Source organism: Podarcis melisellensis, assembly GCF_964234715.1.
Source record: "Podarcis melisellensis genome assembly, chromosome: 9".
In the NCBI taxonomy this organism is placed as follows: domain Eukaryota; kingdom Metazoa; phylum Chordata; class Lepidosauria; order Squamata; family Lacertidae; genus Podarcis; species Podarcis melisellensis.
In genome coordinates this window covers 56,907,341-56,925,974 of record NC_138541.1, presented here as the reverse complement: position 1 = coordinate 56,925,974, position 18,634 = coordinate 56,907,341, and the positions used below count along the sequence as shown (strand labels likewise).

Below are 18,634 nucleotides of genomic sequence, written 5' to 3'. Positions count from 1 at the left end.
CAGCGCACGGAAACACCATTTACCTTCCCGCCGGAGCGGTACCTATTTATATACTTGCACTTTGATGTGCTTTCAAACTGCTAGGTTGGCAGGAGCTGGGACCGAGCAACAGGAGCTTACCCTGTCGCAGGGATTTGAACCACCGACCTTCTGATCGGCAAACCCTAGGCTCAGTGGTTTAGACCACAGTGCCACCCGCGTCCCCATTGCAAGTATAGGCCATCATAAAACCTATATAAAAAATTTAAATATATACAAAATATGTAATGATGAGGATTTTCATTGGAATTTCTTCCTGCTAAATAGTACCATTCACCACTCTAAGAGATACTGTTGACAAAAACTCAGTTACCTCTGGGTTAATGTCAGGCAGATAGAATCTGATATTTTCATTGTGCTGTGATGTTAAATTACCCAAAAAAGGGAATATAGCATGTGTTTGTGTAGCTGGTTGTACAATGGACAGTAGAAAAGAATATGTTCTACAGTGTCCGGCGCATTCAGAGAACACCCACCATATCTATCTTTTTCTGGGGGTGTTTGAATATCTGAAAACTTACTAGATTTCAGTAGGATGGTACAGGGTACGCACTGACTGGAAGCAAGGTTCCATCTACTCCAAAAATTTGGCAGTAATGAAAGCGGAATCGCATATAACTTGCCCTGATAATACCAGGTGCACAAATCATCATGAATGAACGACTAAATAAGATGTCTGGAGAGGGCCTAAGTCAACCTGTGGCTGACCCTTACTGAAGAGAATGCACTACCACCAGCCAACTCCAGAAGAGATGGTCACGTTCTCTTTGGCTTGCCTTGCCATTCTTCCTTGCACAATGCAGCTTAGGGCAGATTCACACAGCAGAGGCCAGCACTAAGTGCTTCATTAGGAAGTAGTATCCGGGAAATGGGGAAGGGGCGCAGTGGGGTTTCCTTAGGCCACACCACTTGCATGCACATGCATTGCTTGGTCCACAGCAGAGGTGGGTGATCAGTACGGACTGGGTGCATGAACCAAATAATAATAATAATAATAATAATAATAATAATAATAATAATAATAATAAATTTATTATTTATACCCCGCCCATCTGGCTGGGTTTCCCCAAATATGACTTGTGAGGATCTAGCATGCCATATAAGTGCAGAGGATCCCTCAATCAGGCATACAGTGAGGAACCCATCCTGAGTTAACGGGACAGAGCAGTTGGGAAATCCAGGCCACTCTTCCTAACAATAAGATATATTTATTTACAGCAGAACCTCGGTTTTCAAACGAAATCCGTTCCAAGGGATTTCAGTGCAACTTCAGTGGGGAAAAGTGGAAAAACATCACAGGAAGCCGTTCGACTTCCAAGGCGCATTTGAAAACGGAAACAATTACTTCCGGGTTTTCGGTGTCTCCCCACCCGCCAGCCAATAATCTTCTCTTCACCGTGGCTTCCCATTGCCACTCCAATGCATTGAGCCGTTCTCTTAATAGGCCTCCAGACAGTAGTACTGTACGAGGTTGTATTCAAGTAAGTCCTAGGCAGGGTTAACCCACTGAAATTAATGAACCTAAGTTAGTTACGTCTAATAATCTCAATGGGTTTAATCCAAAGAGAACTAGCACTGAATACCACCCATGGGATAACAGATGCTGAGAAGTTTGACGGGAAATGGGGGGAAAGATTGCTCATGCATGCACACACCTGTCGCAAAAACAGAACTAGTTAGTTGTTAGAAGCTAACAAATTGCCCATCAAATTCCTCTTGTGCCTGGCTGTTAAACAGCAGGCATTATCTGAATGGGAGATTCTTGCAGAGGTAGGGGCAGTTGTACATATGGAACTTCTGGGTTCGTGCTTACATACATGAGTGCTGTCTCTCTAAATCCTATCCTAGCTAGGGCTGGGTGATAGATCGATATATCATCCCAAACCGGTTTGATGTCTATATCATGATACCAGTTTCATAGTTTTTGACCTCGCAATCTATTTTGAATCATGATATGTGTGTGTGCGCGCAATGCAAAAATCACGATGCAGGGGAAAACCATGAAGCCAGCCAGTGGCTCTACATAAAGGTAAAGGTCCAGTCGTGGCCGACTCTGGGGTTGCGGCGCTCATCTCGCTTTATTGGCCGAGGGAGCCGGCGTACAGCTTCCGGGTCATGTGGCCAGCATGACTAAGCCGCTTCTGGTGAACCAGAGCAGTGCATGGAAACGCCGTTTACCTTCCCGCCGGAGCGGTACCTATTTATCTACTTGCACTTTGACCTGCTTTCGAACTGCTAGGTTGGCAGGAGCAGGGACCAAGCAATGGGAGCTCACCCTGTCACGTGGATTCAAACTGCCAACCTTCTGATCAGCAAATCCTAGGCTCTGTGGACAGCGCCACCCGCGTCCCTACACCTGTGGCTCTACATAGCTCCCTCCTTATTTCAGATATCGTGATATATTGGCATATTGCAATGTTTAACTGTTGATGTAGCGTGATGTTGCAAACCAGGTATCGCCCAGCCCCAATCCTAGCCATTGTGCCTTTCACGGAGATACAAACTAAATACCTGGGATTAGCATGCGGCCTGTGGACATCGTCAGGATGACCAAGAGAGTTGGCATGGCTCACAGAGAGCAAGGATGAGGTTTCAGCTGTGGTCCCAAGAGCCCCAGCTCTTTCCCTATTGGCTGCCTCTTCCATGTCATCTTTAGGCACAGCCCTAGCAATTGAAAGCTTCTCCCAAGCATGAAGGTCAATTTCTGTCACTGGCCCAAAGTGCACAAACCTCTGCTTGGGGCCGCTGGCTTTCTCGGACATTCCCACTTCGCGGCTTGCAAAACGGTTTCGACCGGCAGCTTCCACTGCCGTTTCAGAGGTCAGAAATGAACCTGGGGTGTTCGTGAGCTCCTCGTCGCTAACGACAAAGATGTAAGCAAAAATAAAATAAAAAGGCATATAAAAAGGCAGCTACAAGACTGAGGGAAAACCAAGAAACCAAACTTTTAATGAGGAGGAGGAGGAAAATCACTCAATGCAAGAAATTGGGGTGTTGTGAGAAGAGACTCTGGCACCCCCCTTTTTATCAAACCAAGGAACATGGAGAAAAATGATTCTGACCAAGAGTGAAAATAACATTTAAAAGTGTAAACAGCACAACAGGACCAAAGCCAAACTGTATCCAGAAAATTATATGAACTTATCAAAGGACAAAAGTGGCTTGGTTCCAAGTGATGGCATAATGTCTCTTGGAAATCTGAGCAGTACATTCGCAAATAGCTATGATGGCAGTTTTTTCTTGCTTTGTAAACTTTTTGCTAGATTGTGCCCACGGCCCTTCCACTAAACCAGATAGAGAGCTATCGTCTAGCCGTGATTGATTCAGACATATTCCCATGTAACCCCGAGCAGAGCTAGCAAGGCCTGTTGCCACAGCTGCTTCCTGCATGGGAGTGCCAAGAAAAGAGGGAAGCCCTGCGAGTGGAAACTTGACAAACACCAAGGGAAAGAAGAGTGTTTCATTTCAAGCCTAGACTCTTAAAGATTATGATAAGGGTTATTCCTGGTTCCTGCACAGATGTGAACAGGAGACTTGTGCACGGAGCCGCTAAGATGGCCCATGATGCTATTCTTAGCTATGTTGGGGATGGACAGACAACACTCCCCTTGGTGGCTTGGGAAGGTTCAGCACCCCACTAACCCCAAGGAAACACCAAAGACCACACACACAGATAAGGGGTGGGTGGAATCTCTCAATTTTTTGGTTTCTCTCACTTTCTCATTTTTCCGGTCTTATGTACAGTTCTCCAGATTTGTTTGCAATTCCTTTTAAGCGCTCATGAAAATTCATCAGCATTCAACGTAACTTTCTGTTAATATATGCGTTCTTGTAAAGCTATTTCCCCTAATCAATTGAATTTTTAACGTTATTATCACCAGTATATGCATTTTTTAAATGCACATTTTACCCTAGCATATGCATTTTTGTACACATTACTTGGGTGGAGAACTAACTGCACGGCAAAATTAGGAGAAGTGTGAATTTTGAAGGAAGGATGTGCTTCGGTTCACATGCTGTTTCATGAAGTGTGAATTAGGCAGATTCTCCCCGTTCCTACACAAAGATGACTGGCAGAAAGACACATCAATTATTATTGACCAGACCTTACTATGTACCCTGGTAATTTGCTGAATGCAGATATTATGCATATGTCTTAATTGCTGGCCTTTGGTATTCCTGAGTGCCATGATTCGAGTTACAAATATTCAAGGAGCAATATGAATCTTTATTCTCTCTCCTTCTCTCTCTTTCTATGGAAACATACCTGGAATTCCCTGAAACTTTCAGTCGGTCCCAGGTGTCTTGATCTGCTTGTGTTATAGTAGCTCTCACAAAATATGGCAAATCTAGTTGGGAGGGGCTAGCCTGAGTTTTTCGCTTAGCCAGGTCATCTCTTTGAACATCTGGAAATTTAGATTGGCCTTTCTCCTTAGAGTCGTCCTTCTGTGACTGTGGGAATGGTTTGTCTTCGCATATCACCATCGGCCTCGCTGAAGTCACACCCATCTTCTGTCCACTAATTTAATGCACATTCCAGAATCAGCAGGACAAAGAATACTTTTGAAGGACCAGACAGTGACGAGCAGCAAGCTCAGTAGCAGGAACGGCCCAAGCTAGTTTGCTGCCTGAGGCAAAGGATGAGATGGTGCATTCCCCATTCTGGGCACAAAATCTGACTAGATTGGTAGATGTATCTTACTTCAGCACTGGTGATGGGACAGAGTCCTCTACCTCACCCTTAGGGCTGCAAGGAAGTTTAGGGGCTGCAGAGCAGACCCTTTTCTAGCCACTTTCCGCCCTTCAGAATTTGCTGCCTGAGGCAGCTGCCTCACTCTGCCTCATGCAAGGGCTGGCCCTGCCAAATCAAAATATTGAGTAGAAGTGGGAAACGGAGGAGAGAAAGATATTGGAGGAAGCAATCATCTATTGCTGCAATTTCAGCTAGTGGCTGGTATGCCCCATTGAGAGACAATACATAGTTAATGTCTACCAGTGCTATCAGCAAGATTTTGGAAGCTCTTTGTCATGGCGCTGTCAGTGGGCCTCCTTAACCTGGAAGAGACAGGGGTGCAAAAGTAGAGTGCTCACATGCTATGTCTGACCTTCTAGAGTGCTTCAAGCAAAGCAGGAATGGCGGCAACATTGGGACAGAAAGCTCAGGTCTTGCCAAATGCCACCTCTTTGGCCAGGCCTGATCTCTACAGACAAACGACAGATTATGGGCAAAGACAAGCAACCCCATTGATGCATTTTTGAAACAATATTTAATTTATTAACAATCTCTCATTTTGACAGTTACGATGACGTCTACTTCCTATGCCTCAATGAATTCAAGTTTTGTCTCCCAATCTAGCAAATCTTGGGGATTTTCTTTTACTGCTAAACATTCCCAAGCTCGGCATCCAAGGATTTGGACACGTTCTTCAGATGCCATTCCAAGACATTAGTCACCAGTTAGACGCTGGGACTGTAAATGTTGGCATTTATATTGTCGCCACAAAGGCAACACTTTTTATACGGCTAAAAGCAGCAGGAGATCACAGTTCTTACAAAAGACTTTCTGCACTCTCCAAGAAAGCTATACCCAGTTAAAAATATTGTAGGCAGATATTTCTCAAAGCATAAAGAATAAATCGCTTATGCTCCCTAAAAATGTCACTGCTCGTGCCTTTTACTATAATGCATATTATTACCTACACCAGCAATGAGCAAAATGGAGACCAGTCTGGCTATGCAGTAAAAACATTTTGCTCAACATCCACTCGTGTGTTGCATCACCCACACCCAGCCCACAATTATGCCTGGAGCTCAATATAGCTACTGTAAAAAGAGAGAGAGAAAGGGCTTTGCAGGAATTCCCCACAAGGGGTTGACCAAAGTGAACAAGACCTGTTTTTGCAGCTTCTTCGTTAACAGAAATAAACGTGTCCCAAGCCATTATGCAGAAAAGAAACTGACAACTTGGTGTAACACAACTTGGAAAGACAAACAACCCTTAGAGCCAAGCTAGATAATGTGTCAAGAGTCACGAGTTTTCTCTTCCAAGATCCCTGCAACTGCCACTTTAACAGAACTGCAACTGGAATTTATCTGTTTTCACCATATATATATATATGCTGCAAGCAAGCAAGCAAACAAACAAACAAACAAACATACAAACAAACAAACAAACGGTTCCTTTCCCACCTGGGTGGGAGGAATTGCAGGGTCAAGCAGTAGGAAAGTGATGTTGAATGAAAAAAACAGCAGGAAGTAAGAGCATTGATCAGCCATTCTCCCTCCCATTTCTGATTTCAGTTTCTGATGCTACTTTTTAGATTAAAAAAACAGTAGAATCTTGGGAGGGAATCCCAGAGTCTCCTGCATATTATATCCTTTTCTTAAGTCTTGTGGAAGATTCTACCCTTAACTAAGAGACTAGGAGAACAGTGGCTATCAAACCAACCAACTTAAATTCTACACTTGCTGTTCCCAGTCCAAATTTAACTGTCCCAGACACTCCTCCCCTTTCCTACAACTTTTAAGAGAGCAGCCAGAGAAATTTTGCAGAGCTTTGAATCCCCCCACCTCCCCTGTGAACCCACTGAAAAATGGGAAGCTTACACTGAAGTGCCAACACCATTGCCTGGCAAAAAAATTCCCAAATTAAATAATACAGAAACAAGTAGAATAGCACACCTTGAACATTCCTGCTTTTTCTTTTGTTTCTTCCCTTCTTCCACTTTACCTCGATCTTTGTTTGCATAAGATCCAAGTAGATACTGGTTAAATGGCAACGTAAGTTTGGGCTGATTTAGTCTTGCTCTGCGTATAGCAAAATCATCCTTCTCTAGGTCAGGAATCCTGTCATCTCGTTCGTCTTCGGACCCAGAATCTTTTCGCTGATAGCTCAGCATAAAGGGGTTCTCTTTGCGAAGGATGATGTCTGGAGTAAGCTCATCCATTTCGCACATGTGCAATTGACTGATCCATAGCAAAGTTAAATGGGAAATCCAGATGTGAAATGAAAAAAAGACAACACGACTCTCCATATTTCTTTAAAAAAGGCAAACAAAATATGCTGGGCGTGCCGTTAGTTCAGAGGAAGCGTTCATAATTTAAGACTCCATGCTGCAAAAACCGGAATTCCATGCATGCACAGTTAGTGACAATGGATCTTTATTTCCTGCTTTAATTATTTGTGGAACGAACATGAACAGAACAAGAATTGCTCATTTCACCATTTAAAAGAGGCACTGTTATTGTCAAAAACACTTCAAACACTTCTTTTTTCCTCTAATCAAAAACTATCAGTACAGCTTCTGGCCACGTACTTAACAGAAAGACACTCTCTGGATTCTTACGTTTCCTTCTAGCACTTATAATCTCTTAAAATGAATTTCTTTTTTTTCTTTACATTAATAGCAGAAGTCCCTACCCGCCCTCTCTGTTGAAGGTTTTGGGTTATGGTCCCATTGACGAACATCAGAGAACAGGACTGTAGTCACTGATATTCATCTATTAACCTTGAGGTGGGAAAATAAAAAAGTTCATTAAAGAAAAGATGCGGAATATAACTGGTGCCCTTTCTTCCCGCCCCTGAAACACCCTGAAACTATGGAACTTCTCTTATAAAAATGATTTTAAAAATGCCTCTTTTATAATATGGCTATCCCAGCTCCTGAAGAACCGTGAACAGTATCATCAGCCAAGACTAATGCTGTCTACCAGAGGCCCCAAGAGGCAATATTGTCCCAATCTAAGTAAAACGCAAAGGAAGATGAAGTTATTTGCATTACTAGACTTTATAGCACAAAGCCACTTCCGCCTTCAAAGTTGCAGGCTTCACAGCCCCTCCATGCGCGCGGTGGGTAGAGGCCAGCCCCGCGCGATTGGGGGGATTTCCGGCCGTGTCACCCCCTAGCCGGCCAATTGGCTGGCTTGGGGGGCATGGCTTGCCCTATATAGGCCAGGGATCTCCCTCTTTGCCGCCTGCCAGCTGTTCCTGTTTTCCCACCCTCCCACCCTATAAGGTTTCGTTCTTTGACTTTGCTATGGACCTTGGTTGGTCGCTGTTGAGGGGCCTGGTAGGAATTTTTCCACTTGGCAAATTGGCACCAGCCACTTGGTTTTTGCCTACCTTGTAGCAAATCGTCACATGAAGGATCAAGAAATCTCATTTTATGCTAACAAGTAAGAAGCTTATAAAGCAGTTATAAACTAGTTTAAAGTATTATGGCTTCCCCAAGGGACTTCCCAGGCTGGCTTTGCATGTTCCTATAATCTGGATTGCATGGCATGCTTAACCAAACTATGGCTTAGCAACATCATGTACATGTGCAGGCTCCCAGAGAGTTGGTCACAGCTATCTTATTCCTTCCTAGTCCCTTTTACTGCCACTGCAACTCATGGTTAGTGAGGTGAGAGCTTAACTATATGTCCTGATTCAGAAGACACAGAGAAGTTTCTCCCCAGGAATATGCATGCCTGTAGGGTCTCACTATGGAATAGTTCGGCTTACTGTATCAGACAAATCAGTGGAAAACACCAACAGGAAAGAAAAAGGAGATTTATAAATGCTCTTAACATTATTTTTTTTTTTAAGTTTCCTTCCTCCTCTCTGCCGCCATGTGTATTTAAAAAAGAAGAAGAAAACTAATTAAGTTCATCTTGGGTCTTTCACAACCAGATGGGGCTCAGAAAGGTAGGGCAAAGGAAACACAACAGTGCAGGTGTTTAGCCTGCCGCTAAAGCACAGCGTTGCTCTTTGGCAGGCATTATCTGCCTTCTAGCACCACCACTTTCAAATTCTGCACCTGGCACCTAAGAAAATACAGTATTTCAGGATGACAATGGGGGAGGAAACAATCACTAACTGCTGCAGACCCTGAACATCTTGCTCTACCTAAGACAGCTCAAGAGGTCCTTGAGAAGAGAGCAGGAGTCCTGCGGATAAGATGACGCCAGAGCGCTTCCCCCAACCTTTGCTGCCCTTGGCTAAAGGACTGAGTTGTCCACCTGTCATAGCTGTCAACTTACAGATTTGAAAATAAGGGACCAGCAGCCTCGAAAATAAGGGATCAGCAGCCAAAATAAGGGATTTTCCGAACACAGGTATGTTCAACTTTTGAGTCCCTCCAAGCCAAAGGCAGAAAACCCAGCCAGCAGCCAAACGAAGCCTCAAGTGGTGGTTCCCACAGCACAGCAACCCAGCAAAGGGGATGCAGCAAGGAAAACCACCGTCACCTCTCCGCTGGGAAGCGCTGAGCAAAGGCGAGTCCCCAGGCAACACGGCTGATTCGACCGGCAAAAGGCATGCAAGCTCCACCCCCCAGTCATTTTTAGACTCCTTATTGGGTGAGCAACGCAGCCAAGCAACACAGTTGGAGCCTCTCTCCTCCATGGCCGGAAGGGAGGGAGGGAGAGGAGCTGCTTCCTTCGAAACCCGGGAAATTTAAGGGACATCATCAATAAGGGACAGCAGCGGGACACAGCGCTGGGATAAGGGACTTTTCCACCAAATAAGGAACAGTTGACAGCTATGCCACCTGTATCTGCAGCTTTGAAGGGGGAACTGGAAGTTGCAAGGCTGGAGCTGTGCATAATGACCAAAAAGCTGTTAACCTCCTCCAAGCACATGTGCTAAACCTATTAAACCCAGTGTAAGCCTGCAAACTCTCCAGAAAGGGAGAGACGGACAGCATTGTGTTTCATTGCTATTTTGAGTCATGTCCAAGGTTTCTCATTTAAGCCTCACAGATGCTGTTGTTCAAACACCGTTGTCTTGGTTATTGCACACGTTAGTCCCAGTGTGGGATTAACAGGGGTTCTGTTATTGCCTGCCATACAACCGAATACATGAGATATCGTTGGAAAAGCACCAGGAAAGTGGCTTCAGGCATTCCCTTGCAAAATGGGGCCTTGCACATCTTCCCCACAGCAACTTCCAGGTGTGCCTGAAGCTCCCACGAATCTCCGCACACTTTCGGCAAATGGAACTTGAACTTTGGTTTTTACAGTTTCGGATACTGGTAGAGATGCAATGGCAGCTCTCGAAACCAGCCTGCAAAACCAGGCACAGTTGTGGAGGGGGGAACTGCCCCACTGCCAGTCCGGTCAGTTCCTGTACTTGGAATGCAAGGGCACTGTTATGTACTCAGTTAAATAGGATCCAGAATGCAGCAGTCTGATTGGTCCTAGTACAATACGATTCAGAATGCCGCAGTCTGATTGGTCCTAGAACAATGCAGCAGTATGACTGGTCCTCAGGAGCCACCCAATCCAGCTCCAGTTGGAAGTGAATCCGCAACCTGATTGGCCTACAGAGGAATCCTGGAATTAGCCAATCACATGCAGCCCATTGTGTAAATAATGTATATAAAGCAGATATTTGGGGGGGAACTTTCATTCCTCCTCATCACTATGAGCTGAATAAAGAACATGAAATCCACTCTCGACTCCGAGTATATTTCAGGCACCATCTTGCCCTCTGCTTCAGGCGGCAAAATGCCTTGGGCCAGCCCTGGCAGCTTCCAACGACATGCCGGCATCTGACTTGAGCAATTGAATGCAATCAAGCTTGCTCATGAAAACAAGCTTTTGTGCATGAGCAGCATGATTTGGAATTGGCTGTCTCCATTTTCCACAAAAAAGTAAAAGCTTCAGGCTACACTAATCTGCTGCTCTGCTACACTGTTCACACGAGTAAGATACTAATGTGTCCATTGTTTTGTTCATGTTGACCAGGACTTTCCTGACAAACAAAGCAACTCTGAGTTTAGAACAATCTCTCTCTCTCTCTCTCTCTCTCTCTCTCTCTCTCTCTCTCTCTCTCGTGTGTGTGTGTGCACGCGCACCAAGCAGCCCTACTTGCAGTTAAGCCATTTCCATTAGTTTTATTACAGCTGCATCTGTAGCAAACCAGTACTACTGGGTACCATACCAAGAATACGTTGCAGCAATCCCTTGTCTTATCAGCATTTGGCTTGTGCAATTTCAACCATATGTAGTTGAAGGCAATCTAGGTGAAGCAACTCAAGTTCTGAGCTCTTTTCGCATTGGGTCTCCTTGAGGTTACTTGACGTAAAGAGGTTTTAAGCTCTCTGCCTTGCTTGCTGGGCAAAACTACTTGGCACGGTGGTTCTGAGGGTACGCTCTCTCTCTCTCTCTCTCTCTCTCTTTCTCTCTTCCCCTCATATGCAGTCCCAAGGTTTGACTGTATGCAATTTTATGCATAACCCTTGGACCTGCAATTCATCACAATATTAATACTGCCCCTTTGAGAGAAGTGGTAACAGATTGGCTAGAATATCATCAATTCAATGATTTTTTTTTAAAAAAAAAAGGATAAAAAGAAAGTTTTAGTTACAAGTTATCACGATTTCAAAGTGAGATCTTAGAAGATAATTTTAAATTGTTGTAAAAAAAAAAAAGTATAATTTGCTCCTGGGATGGTCAAATCTGTGATGATACAATGGGCAAAAGATGTGGGACATAAGATACAAATGACAGATTGGGAGAGGCTATGGAAAATAGATGTGAAATTTACGGCATGTACTTACTTTATTGAAAGAAAACTATATGAAAATGATGTGCCGGAAATGACACAGAAGACAAATGAGAGCTGAAGATACATCAAGATGAACCTAAACCCGACCAGAGTGAAAGATGGACCAGTTGGGATGTATGAACTTAAGAAACAAAGACGGAGCTTCACATTTAAACAACTTGTCCTGGCTGAAAAAATCATTGACAGTATTGAGAAAGTATGTTTTCGAGTCTGGGCACTTAATATAAAAGATTTCCAAAGAAGCCGGCTGAGAGGGACTGAAAAGGACTTGAGAGCCTTGGACGTAAGGTCACCAGGCTAAAAAGATAGACTTATGGACTTTGGTTTGGGGTTGAAACCGAAGAGGGAAAAGGAGGGTTTGGGAGCCCGAAGGGGGCCTGACTTTCACTATGTAGTGTAAAAATCCTCTTTTTTTTAACGTCATTTATTATTATTAAAATGGGGAATTCGTGGATGGGATCTAGGGACAACCTTAGGAAAAGTACTTTCATTTTTGTTCTCTTTTGTTCTCTTTTTATTTTTCTTACATATGAATAAGGTATATAATTTAAGTGTTATTGACTAAACAGAAGTAAATATAATACTGAAATAATGGTTAAAATATTTGAAGATACTAAGGTAAAAACTTGCTGAACAAATATGGGAAGCGGAATACAAGAAGGGGAGGCGTGGGGAAGTCAAGAAAAGAAGCTACTGAAAATGAGATTTAAAAGGTGGAACTTCTTTTTTTTCTTTTTTCTTTTTCTGTTTTTTGTTGTCTTTGATTTGTTTTCTTGGACTATTTGTACCTTTTAGAAATGATAATAAATACAGTGGTGCCCCGCAAGACGAATGCCTCGCAAGACGAAAAACCCGCAAGACGAAAGGGTTTTTCGGTTTTTGCGACGCTTCGCTAGACGATTTTCCCTATGGGCTTGCATCGCAAGACGAAAGCCCATAGGGAAATCTCGGGGACCTTTTTTTAAATGCTGCCGGTGGGGAGCAAAGCCTTTTCCCCCCCTCCGGACTTCAGAAGAGGTCCAGGAAGGCCGGCGGGGGCGAAAGGCTTTGCTCCCCACCGCCAGCATTTTAAAAGCGGTCCGGGATAGCAGGGAAGCGCTTCCCGCTATCCCGGACGGCTTTTGAAGGCAGGCGGGGGCCCCCCCGCCTGCCTTGGGAAGAGGTCCTGGACTTTTCCGCTGTCCCTGGGCGATCTTAAAATGCTGGCGGGCGGCAGCGAAGGCTTCGCTGCCGCCCGCCAGCATTTTAAAAGCCCCCGGGACTGTCCCGGGAAGGCAGGCGGGGGGGAAGCAAAGACTTTCGCCCCAGCCAGCCTTCAGAAGAGGTCGGGGGACAGACTGTCCCCAGACCTGGTCTGAAGGCGGTTCGGTTTCCATAGGAACGCATTAATTGATTTTTAATGCATTCCTATGGGAAACCGTGCTTCGCAAGACGAAAAACTCGCAAGACGAAAAGACTTGCGGAACGAATTAATTTCGTCTTGCGAGGCACCACTGTATTATTTAAAAAAGAAAAAGAAAATGATGTGCCGGTGGTATTTAACCCCGGTAAAATTATAAAAAATGTGTAGAACAAGTACCAATATATGGTGGAAATGTAAAGAACAAGAAGGTACCTTTTATCATATGTGGTGGAATTGCAATGTAACTAAAAAATTCTGGGAAATGTTATATAATGAAATGGGGGGGGGGATGTTTAAAATAACCAGAAGCTTTTCTATTAGGAATTATAGGTACTGAGATCCCGAAAGACCAGAGGAAGCTGTTTATGTATGCTACAACAGCCACTCAGATGGTACTAGCCCATGGCAGGAAGAAACAGCCCCGGCCAGAGAAGAATAGCAAATCAAGTTGATGGACTATGCCGAAATGGCAAAACTAACTGGGGAGCTCAGGAATCAAGGAGACATGAAATTTAAAAAAGGATGGGAAATGTTTATAATGTATATACAAAACCATTGTAAACAGGTCAAAACATTAGCAGGATTTTAAATACACTTGTAATGTAACAGAATGTTTAGTTAACTTAGGAAGATGAAAAAAATTGAAATGCAGTTGAAAACAGAATCAAAAGGACCCATGGAAGGGATGAGGGGAAGTCAGGAGATTCAGAGTAATCTCAATATTTGGATTTTGTACTGTTTTTTTTTTTGAGGTATGTTTATTTTATTTTTATTTCTCTCCTTTTTTTCTTTGAAAATCAAATGAAAAGATTATATTAAAAAAATACTGCACCTTTGATGGGCATTCTCTCACACCCTTTTGCTGTTCTTATTCCATCAGCAGGAGTTTGAAACAGATACACAAGCCTGATTTTTTTGAAATGCAAAATAAACGAACAAGCAATCAGGAACAGCAATGCCAGAAACCCCAAGCCAGACTCCTCCATGTGCCAAGCCGCACATGAATGCACAAACATGTCTGTATTCTGACAGAGTAGCCCAACTAACTGATCCACCGTGCGCAATATCCACAGGTAGAAAAGCCAAAACAAACAAGCTACCCTCACATCAGACGTGCCTGAACAACTGAAAGAGAAGGGATGGCTGCTGATGTCATTATTGTCACGTGTTTGCTTACAGCAAATTGTTGAACAGTCTCCATGCTCTACCAGAAAAATGTAACGAGCTGAATATTTTTACGATTCCTGTTTTAAATTAGACATCCTTTAATGCAACTGCTTAACCTCATTTTTGCTTTGCGTTCACGAAAGCGAAGCTCAACCGCTCCACATTTAGAGCCTGTTAATAGGGCACAGTAATTAGAGCACACAACTCTTTTCCAGCCAAAAATTCCTGCACCATAATCGCTCAGTTGCAATGAATGTGTTTAATAACAGATAATACTACAGCGCGCCGGCCTGCAATTCCCAGCTATTGTTTTCTCAAATCTTGCAGTGAATTCCGGCGAGGAAGCAACAGGCGCATTTCATGAGGTTATTTTTCTCGTGACGTTGCAGCAAAACCCAGGAAAAACCACACAGCATGGCAAATACCAAATGCATGCTCACGCCAAGTCCTGCAGTGCGGGAGAGCTAACCTGCTACCATAGCGTTGCACAGCCGGCATGATCTTTATACCGGCCTGCTCAATCCTTCGTAGCTTGCCCAGTTCCTTGGGATCTTTTTCGGGATTTCTGGGCCCCGCTGCTTTCTTGGCAGAATGTGTAGAAGACTGACGTAAAGGCTCTCCTTGGTTCCCTTCTGTTTGAGCAGGCTTCCCAGAGGGGTTTGCAGCAGAAACGCAACAGCCCAACCACTCTTCTTCAGATTGTGCCAGTACTTCGGTTTGTTCCTCTTCTATAGTTTCAGGGTGGCTTTTGCTAACAAGTCATACAGGGCAGATTATTTCACACCACAGTCCTGGCTTATTATTACCTGTTGCTGCTTGTGACCGTGCAGATCAGGTTAAGTTAATTCCGCACTGAATTGAAAGGAGACGTGGCTTTTTAAATGTGAGCCATTACTAAAAGGGGAAAACATTCCACCACTTTGACATGTGGATGTGAAGGCAGTACACTTATGTTTTTGCATATATGCACACATATTGGAATAATTTAATTACAATAATTTATTATTTATACCCAGCTCATCTGGCTGGGTTTCCCCCAGACACTCTGGACAGCTCCTAACTGAATATTAAAAACACAATACAGCATTAAACATTAAAAACTTCCCTAAACAGGGCTGCCTTCAGATGCCTTCTAAAAGTCAGATAGTTGCTTATTTCCTTGACATCTGATGGAAGGGTGTTCCACAGGGCAGGCGCCACTACCGAGAAGGCCCTCTGCCTGCTTCCCCGTAACCTCACTTCTCACAGTGAGGGAACCACCAGAAGGCCCTTGGAGCTGGACCTCAGTGTCCGGGCTGAACAGTGAGGGTGGAGATACTCCTACAGGTATACTGGGCCGAGGCCCTTTAGGGCTTTAAAGGTCAGCACCAAGACTTTGAATTGTGCTCGTAAACGTACCAGGTTGGATCTAGAATAAACTAGTTGCATTAAAGTCCCATTAAAATCAATGGAGGAAGTAAATCATGGCTTAAGTTCAATGGGAACCAAGTCCAATGAACTTAGTCTGGATCGAACCCATTATATCCATATTTAAAATAAAGGAAAACTTGAGTAAGGTGGGATATTCATTTTCAAAAAGACCACATTTAGGTGGGGAAAACACCTTCCGTCTGCTTCAGATATTCTCAGAGCCGTTATGCACCATTGTCTCCATGGATGCAGACACATGGGGCAAATGACATCTGACCCCGGGGACTGTTGTGGCTCATGTAAATCACTGCCAGGAGGCAGCATGTGCCCGTGTGACTGTGCCAAATCAGTCAGAACAGCTGCCTGTCAATGGTCAGAAAGAAAGACTTGTCACTGGGTGGGTGAGTTCCAGCTGCTTAGCCCTACAGCCTTGTCTCAGAGGCCTTCAGTGAGCTAGATGCCTAGTAGACAGTGGCCAAAGGCAGTGGGAGAATCTTTTGTATGCTACTTTGAGAGCCTTTCTGGGCTGTAAAGTGGGATAGTTCTATTAAAAAGTAAATAAATAACGCTACTTCCTTCACTATTCTTCAGTGCTCCATCAGTGCCCTTGGCACTTTTCAAGATAAAATAAGCACACACACAAAAAGGAAGGTTGCTGTGTCAAGGACCTTGTGATTGAGACTGGTAGTTCAGCAAGGGAAAAGAGAGTGGCAATAAGAGCAGAATAGGAGCAACTGCAGTTATACATACAGTCAAACCTCGGTTGCGGAACGTAATGCGTTCCAGAAGCCCATTCAGCTTCCGAAATATTCGACAACCGAGGTACGGCTTCCGATTGGTTGCAAGAGCTTCCAGCACTCAAGCACAAGATGTGTCGGATGTTTGGCTTCCGAAAAACATTCGAAAACCAGAGTAGTGACTTCTGGGTTTTCGGTGTTCGGGAGTCGAGGTTTGACTGTAATGAGGCTTTTGTGTTAGTCAGGGATGAGGACTTAGGCCTTAAGCCAAGGGCTTCCTGGAAATGATGGATTTGGGAGGGAATTGAGGAAAGAGAGGGATGAGAACAAAACTGTAGCACCCGTGACGGCAATCCGTGAGAACGTTTTAGAGCATCTGAACCAAAGTTCTGGCTTCAAGTAAAGTACATGGTACTAATATGAAACCCAGCATCTTGTTAAAAGCAAAGTAGGTCAAACAACCTTATGTCCACAGTAAAACTCATTAAGTAATTCTGTAGTAATGTTTCAATAAACTAAGTATAGCAGAGCTGTTTATGTGATGTTCTAAGTCAAACTGCATTCCATATGATTGCCATCTTGCAATTAATCAAGCAAGAGAGAACACGGCCAGAAACCATCTGTTGGTCACCTGTGAATGGGAGATGCACTTGTTAGGTTTAGGTGGCTCTGGCTTGGTAACCTGAGAAGTGGCCAAGTCCTTACCTGAAAGGTCTCTCTCCTCCTAGGGGAGAAGTAGCAGTACTCCAGCTCTTCCTAAACTCCTCTCGCTCGGCCTTCTTCTTCCTGAGAGGAGCCGGAATATAGGCAGTCTGGTTACTCTTATTAGGGAGGTATTGGTTAAAAGGCACAACTGATTTGGGTTCACCATAAGATGTCCGCCTTGCAGACATATCGTCTTTTTTCACATCTGGCAACTTTCGATGCGGCAAGTCAGATTCCGAATCGCTTCCTCTGCCTACGTGGAAAAGAAAGAAAGAAATTAAGAAAAAGAAAGAAAGGAGTCAAGTTTAAATGCTTAATTCATGTGTGCCAGTAGGAGGATCACTGCAATTATTTGGTGCAAAGGTGTCTATCTTCTTCCCCCACAAATGAAGGTACGGTTTGCAGGCTTCAATTGCCGTAGAACATGACACATACGAAAGTGCTCCTTAAATTCAATGGGCAAATGAAGCATAAATTCCAGTCGCTGCTTAGGAGTGAGAATCAAGTTTTTAAATTGTCAGTAAAAGCTGTTGTGCTTTAAGATCCATCTTGAAGTTTCACAAGGTCACACTTGCACACGGGACTGCACAAATGAGGGCAGACTTTTTTTTAAATGACCCACATCTCTATTGTATTAAATGTTTTTTTTAAAAAAACACAATTGAGTATTGCCCCTTGCACAGGGAAATCTTCAGTTAGCAGTGATAATTGAGAACACACGGGGACGTCCTATAATACGTTTTTCCTATTATAATCTTGAATTTGAAGGTCAGAAATACAATAACTGCTGTGTTCACACAGCTCCAAGAAAAACTCCTGTAGCTCTCTGCAGGCAGAATATTTTAGCTGTCTTAAGCAGAAATATTCAACAAGCTGCTGCACTACAGATATAGCTAGATGACAACACAAGAACTGCCTTGCTGGGTTTGATCAAAGCCTGCCTATCTCATTCAGCATTTTAAGCAGCAGTCAGCCAGATGTCCCTGGAAGGAGCAGTGGTCATCCATCGTTGCTTATCTCCAGTGTATGACACTCAGAGTAATACCATCTCTGAAGACGGAGATTCCTTGGCTAATAGCCATGGATACACACCCCCAACCCAAGGATTTGCTAATCCTTTTCAAAAAGCCATCCAAGCCAGTAATGAACCTACAGTACTTGAACTCAGGATCATCCCATGGATTTGGCCACAGGATGCTCAACTTCATGGGATGACCCAAAGTTCAAGTAATATGGGAGAAAGGAAACAAATTTCTGAACAACTGTACAAAATGAACTCAAGACCTTTAAACATTTTTACTTTCTTTTCAAAGATGGTAGCGTTGCAAAAGGTAAAGGACCCCTAGACAGGCAAGTCCAGTCAAAGGTGACTATGGGTGCGGCACTCATCTCACTTTTCAGGCTGAGGGAGCTGGCATTTGTCTGCAGACAGCTTTCTGGGTCATGTGGCCAGCATGACTAAACTGTTTCTGGTGCACAGGACACCATGACGGAAGCCAGAGCGCACAGAAACGCCAGTTACCTTGCCGCCACAGTGATACCTATTTATCTACTTGCACTGGTGTGCTTTCGAACTGCTAGGTTGGCAGGAGCTGGGACAGAGCAATGGGAGCTCACCCTGTC

General features: G+C 44.0%; 1 protein-coding gene across 11 annotated transcripts in view; it reads right to left on the bottom strand.

Annotated features, from left to right (window-relative positions):
* LIMCH1 (LIM and calponin homology domains 1) overlaps positions 1 to 18,634 on the bottom strand; it is a 209,986-nt gene that overhangs the window by 47,329 nt on the left and 144,023 nt on the right. For 8 of the 11 annotated variants that reach the window (XM_081924311.1, XM_081924305.1, XM_081924309.1 and 5 more), the window contains 5 exons: positions 17,012 to 17,264; positions 14,629 to 14,910; positions 6,721 to 7,005; positions 4,307 to 4,558; positions 2,551 to 2,898 (listed from right to left, as the gene is read on the bottom strand). In XM_081924311.1, the coding sequence (XP_081780437.1) occupies positions 2,551 to 2,898; positions 4,307 to 4,558; positions 6,721 to 7,005; positions 14,629 to 14,910; positions 17,012 to 17,264 (1,420 nt within the window). The remainder of the gene's footprint in view (positions 1 to 2,550; positions 2,899 to 4,306; positions 4,559 to 6,720; positions 7,006 to 14,628; positions 14,911 to 17,011; positions 17,265 to 18,634) is intronic. The other 3 variants (XM_081924312.1, XM_081924314.1, XM_081924307.1) reach the window with 3 other exon arrangements.